This window comes from Oryzias melastigma, linkage group LG16, assembly GCF_002922805.2.
Source record: "Oryzias melastigma strain HK-1 linkage group LG16, ASM292280v2, whole genome shotgun sequence".
In the NCBI taxonomy this organism is placed as follows: domain Eukaryota; kingdom Metazoa; phylum Chordata; class Actinopteri; order Beloniformes; family Adrianichthyidae; genus Oryzias; species Oryzias melastigma.
Window position 1 is genome coordinate 10244084 of NC_050527.1, and position 8470 is coordinate 10252553.

Here is an 8470-nt window from a genome sequence, read left to right on the forward strand (position 1 = left end):
AAACATTATTTTTTCTTATGCCCCCCCCAAATGTATTTATTGATGACCCATAATTGGGTTTTGGGTTAACAGGAAGCAGTTTTTAATTTTTCATTTTTTGTACCAATTTATTTTTTGAAGCAATACTTTAGACTACAAAATGTATAGTCGGTACAGTGAAATCAGCGTCAAACGTTGTGTAAAGAGAGCTCGACTGTACGATTCTCGGAACACCGGCGGGTACTGGATGACACCAGTCCTGCTGCTGGCTGACTGACTGGAGGGGGAGCACAGAGACGGGAACGGAAGCACGCTGGGAAGGCTTTTACTAACCACACACTAAATACCAGCGATTTGTGAAGCTTTTATCAACCTGAACCATGACGGAATAACTGGACTCTCCGTATAAACGGTAGGTCACACACAAATGTATTTTGTGTGCAAATTAATAGTGCTTTCTCTAACCCCACAGCATGGTAGCTACATAACTAGCTAGCTCTCCCCCCTCTTTAGTTAGCTAACTTTATCTCGCTCTGGAAGCCCCTACGATGCAAACAAGCCGACTGTTATTAATATTTTGTTCAAAATATCAACTTTTCTTGAATTAAAACAATAAAAACAGTACAATTATAAAATTAAAGTTGTTTTACAGCGCACGCGACAAGTTGCTACCAAAAGTTAGCATTGCTACATCGTCCTTATAGGAGCTACGAGCCGAAAATATGCAGAAAAAACGTTTAGTAAAACATGACACTACATAGTTTGAATGAACATGACTCCAATTACCTCTCTTAAATTTTATATAGAACATAAAATTAACGTTTAAGGTAGTTATTGGCTCTTAATAGCGGCTTAAGGGATACACACGTGTATCATGACAGTCTGATAAAATCACAGCTCGTTTATACTGACAGGACTGTTTCACCTGCTCTTTTTAAGTTAGTCTACTTCTCTATTGCACCTCGTGGGTGCAACCCCAGTTAAAAATTAACCAGGGTGTGTCTGTAAATGTCTGAATACTTTTGAAGACCTAATAGTTGGCACATGATCTTCCAAAATTAAGCAATTTAAAATGCAGATTACATAAGATTATTAATTAAATTAGTTTTTGATTACATAAGATTATTAATTAAATTAGTTTTTTTAAAGAGTTCACTACAAGCATGCCATCTCATTTGTTCAATTATTGTAATTTTAGAGAAAATTTTAATCAAAAATATACATTTTATTTGTTTTCTAAAACATTTGTCTAAGTTGATTTTTAAATAGTATAGTAATAACATTTTATCTATTTTAAAAACATATTTAAATAATAAATATGCAATTTTTAGCCTTAATGAAAGTACTCCTGCTAGCTTACAGCCTCTCACAATAGCAACCTAACATTACTGGCCGAACAAAAATGGCCAGCACAGTTGGAGCAATCAGGCATTACACTTTTGAGCCAGATGTCAGCTGAGACGAGGAAAACGAAGACATGCATGGATACATTTGTCTGCAAGTGGATCCATAAGAATGGAGCGGAGCAGGGAGCTTGTGATCTGCTGATTTTAGCTTCTATGTCACACTTACACTAATAAGCTTTTTCCAACATTTTTTCATCTGCTCCTGATTCACAGCGATCAGAAATGCAATTCAAGCTTAATTCTCTTTATATATGTCATCCATCATCAGAAAAAAACACAAGAACACGTTAAAAACACCAAAAACACAGTTTTCATCAGAGAAGTTCTTTAATGTTATCTATTAATTAGATGCTAAACTTCATTTCAATGCACTGTACATGTACATGTGTAATGACAATAAAGTTGAATCTAATCTAATGATGGAAAGGTCCAGAGGTTTGTTTCAAACATTCTTTTGTGTTTACTCTACATTGGCTAAAGTATTTACTTAGTCTGCATGAAGGTTCTAAAATGCTTCCTCTTTGGTATCAAACCACTGGCAGCTGACTGTTGAATACAAAATAGTACAAACATTTCCTGACTATACTTGCGTAAAGATCAAGTCTGGGATTCACTGAGAAGAGTGCAACGTTTTCTCACGTTTGTAGAAATGGCGCATGATTTGTATGAATTGAATTATTCGAGTATAAATTGGGATGTGGTGTTGAAGTTTGTCGAGGGTGGTCTTTTCACTTTATTTGATTTTCTTTTGCACGAGTTGTTTAGCATTGCTCTTTCTCTCAATGTGTAATAGAAATAACAGGAAAAATTAAAAAATACATATTTTATGATATCACATTCTTTATAGATGTATAAAAAGTTAAATTCGTTAAAGCTATTTTTTCTTTTCTTAATCAACATTTATTTCATTCTCCGTTTTTTCTCTTCTTGTCTGTTTAGGTCCGATGATTGTTTTCTAGAAAAGAGCTTGACTCAGTGCTGACATGCTGCTGTGAGGATTTAAACGGTTTTCTGGTGAGTTTTATATGGCTTTATTGGATCATAACCTCCCAATGTTTAACATTTATACTACACAGTGTTTTATTCATGATGTTTAGACAGAGTGGCTGAGTTAATATAATGCATCATTATGCTTCAGTGAACTTCTTATAGCTCTCGTTGGGCTGTTTTTGATTGCAAACAGAACATGTTTGCACAGAAAATGATAAGAACAGTTAAACCTTTACCCCAAAGAACAGGACTCATGGGTCGTTATTCGCTTATCTTCTTTGCCTTTTTTATATTTATGCATGTAAAATGTGTTCTGTGCACATTTGGCTTCCCCCCCTGTATCTATCATACAAAAAAAAAAACTTAGAAAGCTGGTTCATGCCATTCTAAGTGTGAAGATCAGACGCTATATTCACGTATCCATTCTCCGGTTCTCCAGTTGCTCTGGTTTCTATAAGTGGCCAGTGGTCGGCTTTTGACCTTGTTTATAGAGTTTCCCCATCCTGAGCTGAGGGATAGTAAAACATGACGGTGGCCAATGCAAAGTCTGGCTCAGGTAAGTCCTCAACAAACAACGCTTTGTCAGGCTCTCTGTGGCGCAGAAGCAGTAACATTCTGTTCTAAGTTTGCCTTTAGTTGCCATAATGGATCCCTACAGCTTTTCATTTTCATCTACTCTTTATTTTTCTGCAATAACAGGTTTTCTCTAACTTAATGAGTTGAGAGTTTGTCATCCAGTTGTCTAAAAGAGTTTCTATCCTTCAGCCATGCAGCAGGTACTGGACAACCTGAAAGAGTTGCCGTCAGGCACAGGAGCCAAAGACATTGACCTGATCTTCCTCAGAGGCGTCATGGAGAGCCCCATCGTCAACTCCTTGGCGAAGGTACAATGCACACAGAGGACGCCACTTCTGTGAATTCAAGAATTCAAATTTAGAACCATAATCTCCTTAACTAGCTCCACTTTAGCTCTGTTGTACAACATGTGCTTCACCAGTTTAAACCAGCTGGCGGTTTACAGGTGTAGTAGTGATCATTAGTTTGCCAAGTGTGTCTTCCCAAAAAGCTGATGCTCCCATCACATACCAGATGGCATGTTCTCACTTGTTTTACATGAAATATAAGTTTAGATTTGTTCTCACATGCTGCCAGCATCTGGAAATTCAACATATCTTTGGGTAGATGTGTCCTTTGCTCTACATCTAGTTACATACAATCTGAGCTTCATTAAAATACATTTTTTATGTTTAATATTCTGCTTGGATTGTTTTTCCTGCCTTTTTGTTTTTAATCTCAAGACTAATTCTTTGTCACGCACTCATACCTCCAGCCCTGTTTTGGTGTTTGTCTTTAGGCTCATGAGCGCCTCGAGGAAGTCAAGTTACAAGCCGTGGGTGACGATAATGTTCAGCTGGTCTCAGAGATCCTGGACTCTATCGGGAACATGCCAGAAAAAGACATTGCTGCTGCCGAGCTCGCCCGAATCCTTCAGGAGCCTCATTTTAAGGTGTGAAAATGACCTCTCGGTTACGTGGCTGTAGGTAGTTTTTTGTGCTCTTCATCAACATAAAGTTATCTTTTCTGTTTGATAGATTGCTGAGATGGTTGTTTTTAGAATGTTCCAAACAATTTTAAAGCTTTCAATCATTGATCATTGCTTTTATTAATGAAGTGATGTTAGTTATGTTCCTGATTTCAATTTTCTCTCTTTTTTCCTCAGTCTTTGATGGAAGCTCATGACAAAGTGGCCTCAAAGTGCTACGAAACTCCCCATGTTTCAGCTAACAGCAACTGCCTGTTGCCCAGTTCTTTCATGCCAGCAGACGCTGTCAGAGTGATTGGCATCCAGAAGAAAGCTGGGGAACCACTGGTAAGTTGACCACGTATTACTGTTACCGTTCCCCTGCAGGAAAAACCTTTAAACCTTCTTTATTCTGACTCTTATTTGGTCTATTCACCAAGCGGAGACTTGATTTTTAAACAGCCATTGAACAAATGCTGGTTCATTCTGAGAATCCAAACACTAAATATCCCCCACTGATATTTATGAACTGAGGACGTGGGTCGCTGACTGACTGCTGCTACTCCTCCAGGGGGTCACGTTCCGTGTCGTGCGAGGAGAGATGGTTGTTGCGCGGATCATGCATGGCAGCTCCATCGACAGGCAGGGAATGCTGCACACGGGGGACGTCATCTGCGAGCTCAACGGTCGAGAGGTTGGTAGCAATCCTCAGGAACTCCAGAAGCTTCTGAGAGACTGCAGCGGGAGCATCACCCTGAAAGTCCTGCCCAGCTATAGAGACACGCCAGCACCACCACAGGTGAGAAAAGGCTGGCTTTCCCCCCACAGAATTAATCATTTTGATGTGAGTCGAGGTTGCAAGTTCATTGGGATTTGCTGTAATCCAACATAATTCATTGTGAATCTGTTGTGGATTGGGCTTGAGCCGCCTGACCCCGGCTACTGACAGAACGCCAGGCTTTTGAAAACTGAATCCACGAGGATCTATTAATAACACTTCACACGCTAACTAGGACATACAGCACTTTGTTCACTTTAGCGTTCTCTCTCCTGTCCGTACTGTAACAGGCATGCCCAGCAGCTGACACCGGGGAGTACTGCGGGAATTATGTCACACTTTAACCTCTGTGCTGAGTGGCACTGAATCCTAATCTCTATCCTACTTTTACATGGCTTTACTGTCTGTTTTTTGCTGTCTAGGTGTGGTGAGCCATTATGATTTATTTTATCTCTCAAGGTTTCAAACCAGCGTTTTTGTTCATTCTTAAACATGAACTAAACAAGATTTAAAAATGTTTCATTCAATTTCCAAATGAAACATTTTCTTCCTAATTCAGTTCTATGTGTTTCCCCATTCAAAGTGTTGTGAAGTAGGAGCAGAAAAAAATGAAGGGATTTTGGGAAATAAAGGCAGGCTCACTCCACACCGACGTTCCTGCCCACAACTCAGGCGAATATCCATGAATAATTAAAAAAATAATTTATTTTATTTTTTTATTAAATATTTTTATATAATAATAAGCATTTATTAAATCATAATAAATACCACGAAAAACCAACTTTTTAAACTTTTAAGTGTATCATATATTAGTCCCAAAGCAGTATTTTGATATGTTATATAGTATATTAAAAGTACATTTCTGAGTATTCCTCTAAAAATCTGCTTTCTCAACAACAGCCCCTCCCATACTCACAAAAACGAGCCGGTCCTCCCGATCTTACAGAACATGAAGAGACAGCCCGTTTCAGGAAGAGTCCGCACCGCCCCCAGTCTAACACCAACACCCAATTTCTCCATAGAGCTAGTGGTGATCGGCAAAAAACTTTAATTTTAGAGGAACTTACTGTCTATCTTCCAATTGTGTCCTGTCTCAAATAGGTGTTGTTTTAGCTGCAAGGCTCCTTTAAGATCGACATGAGAAAAGCCAAGAAGTGCATGGATCTATTTGTCCACAAGCGAATGCATCAGAATAGAGTGGAGCAGGGAGCTTGAGGCTTGCCATAGTCATTTGTACACCACATTTACAATCTTTTTCAACAGCATTTTTTTTATTTCACAACAATTTGAATAAAGAAATACTCAGTGACACAATTTTGAGCTTAATTTTCTTTGCATATGTCCTCCATCAGTATAATGCCACAAGAAAATGTCAAAATTGGAGTAGGTCTTCAACCAAACACACACAAAAAACATTAATAATTAATAGAATTGTGTTGAGTTGGAAATCCCAGTTGTTTTACTCGTGTCACAAAGCCTCCCGATCACTTACTCTGCTGTATATGGTCGCCTGTAGGACTTTAATATTACATCACACATCTGCGCTTGCTTGGCTCAATTGCAGGCTTTGACACCAGATCTGTGTTGTAGGCGAGATGACTCAGTCTGTTACATCTCATGTAGTAAACACTCTCTGCAGGAGGGCACTAACTTATTAATGTTCCACTCCAGTGTTGGCGTAGAAAATGTGCTTGCACTTTATTAATGAAACCGAACTTGTAATTCATCTTTCAAAAATCATTTGTTTTCCTCAGAAAGTATCTGATTTGTTTTGAACTTGTTTGAAATTTTTCCTGTAACCTCTTTTTTTAACATTTACATGTGTAATACTTTTTAGTTGTTTTTTATTTTTATTTTTTTTACATAATTTATCTAGTCTGCTCTTCTTGTTTGTGAATTAATTGGCACCAAACTCATCACCAATTCCTGTATTGCAGGTTTTTCTGAAGCCTTTCTTCAACTATAATCCAGCCACGGACAACCTGATTCCCTGTAAAGAGGCGGGCCTTCCCTTTTCTAAAGGAGAAATTCTTCATGTGGTCAACAAAGAGGACCCCAACTGGTGGCAGGTGAGTCAAAAAAAAAAAAACCAGCACTACAAATAAATGTATTATGAATTTCTTAATTCATTTAATTCCATGAAAGGCGCGTAAAGTTGTTGGAGGAGCTGCTGGCCTCATACCCAGTCAGTTTCTGGAGGAGAAGAGGAAAGCTTTTGTGAGAAGAGACTGGGACGCCAAAGGAACAGGTCCGCCCCTCTGTTGTTGTTTTACTGTCCATTTTGGTGAGGTTGAGTTTGCATAAAGAACATGAATAATGTATTTTGCTACTGGGTTTCTTTTCTGTGTTAGGGATGCTCTGTGGGAGTCTAACTTCCAAGAAAAAGAAGAAAAAAATGATGTACATCACGTCTAGGAATGCCGGTTTGTAATAGATTTCTGACAAGCGTTGCTCGGAGTTACTCAGGTGCTGTTCTCATTCTAAATTTTGCATTGTCTTGAGCAGAGTTCGATCGCTATGAGCTGCAGATCTATGAGGAAGTAGCCAGGATGCCCCCTTTCCAGAGAAAAACGCTGGTTCTGATCGGAGCCCAGGGCGTTGGGAGGCGGAGCTTGAAGAACAGGCTTATTGTGATGAACCCTCTGAGATACGGAACCACTGTGCCATGTAAGTGCAGGAAGCAGACACAGGGAGGGAGAGTCGTCTGCTTTTAGCGTCTGATTTGTTTGCACTCTTTCAGTTACATCACGGCGTCCCAGAGAAGAGGAGAAAGACGGGCAGAACTACTGCTTCGTGACGCGTGAAGACATGGAGAAAGACATCAAAGAGAGCCGCTACCTGGAGCACGGCGAGTACGACGGCAACCTCTACGGTACAAAGATTGACTCTATCCACGAGGTGGTGGCTGCCGGACGCACGTGCATCCTAGACGTGAACCCTCAGGTCAGTCTGAGTTGCTGTCTGAAGACTAGCTGTTCCCAAAGCTCTGATGCTGACACAGTTTTCTGCCCAGGCCCTGAAAGTGTTGAAGACGGCCGAGTTTGTACCCTTTGTGGTGTTCATCGCTGCTCCTGAGCTGGACACGCTAAGAGACATGCACAAAGCGGTCGTCGATGCCGGCCTTACAACCAAACTCCTCACGGTAAAACATATCAAATAATGACAATAGCTGTGGTTAGATGTGCTAAATGTCTTTAATCTGGTCAAAGATCAGATTAATATTGAAGTGTGCTCATGGGCCATGAAAGACTATCTGACTTTAACAAACGTTTACACCTGCTACACGCTCGATCGATTGGTCGCACTTAAAATATGTGAGCAACGTGTATCTTGGATGCACGTAAATGCATGCGATTTTTGTTTTATTGAACATGATTGGTAACACAAATTCACATGATTGTGTGCACAATTTCACAGGGCTGCTCGGAGGGCGAAGCAGCATTTCTGTATTTGGGACAATGGAGCTCACACATCGTCCCAAAGCTACAGAGTCTGCACTGTTTCTGTGGAGCACACACCGTTTACATATAACGTAAAAGCCAGCGCAGTAATGACCTACAATCAGAATGAATTGTTTAAATGTACCACGATCGGATTAACAATTGTCATAACTCATCATGGAAAGGTAATTTTAATCCGAATGAGTCTGATCGGGTCAGAGTATTCCGAATGGCGTGTTTACATGAAGCATTTTTAGTCTGATTAGGCTTTTATTCCAATTACTTGTGTCCATGGAAACGCAGCTAGTGAGTCTGTTGATGCTTTTGTAAAGACCCACTCGGAAAAAAATAGGGT

At 39.8% G+C, this 8470-nt stretch overlaps 1 protein-coding gene across 1 annotated transcript in view; it reads left to right on the top strand.

The window, feature by feature from the left end:
• The first annotated feature begins 64 nt into the window (after window positions 1–64).
• mpp6a (membrane protein, palmitoylated 6a (MAGUK p55 subfamily member 6)) overlaps window positions 65–8470 on the top strand; it is a 10715-nt gene continuing 2309 nt past the window's right edge. Inside the window, exons 1-12 of the mRNA XM_024267555.2 lie at window positions 65–391; window positions 2325–2399; window positions 3141–3259; window positions 3730–3882; window positions 4096–4245; window positions 4469–4696; window positions 6613–6744; window positions 6821–6923; window positions 7027–7098; window positions 7181–7342; window positions 7416–7618; window positions 7689–7817. Of these exons, the coding sequence (XP_024123323.1) occupies window positions 3143–3259; window positions 3730–3882; window positions 4096–4245; window positions 4469–4696; window positions 6613–6744; window positions 6821–6923; window positions 7027–7098; window positions 7181–7342; window positions 7416–7618; window positions 7689–7817 (1449 nt within the window). The 5' untranslated portion in view covers window positions 65–391; window positions 2325–2399; window positions 3141–3142. The remainder of the gene's footprint in view (window positions 392–2324; window positions 2400–3140; window positions 3260–3729; window positions 3883–4095; window positions 4246–4468; window positions 4697–6612; window positions 6745–6820; window positions 6924–7026; window positions 7099–7180; window positions 7343–7415; window positions 7619–7688; window positions 7818–8470) is intronic.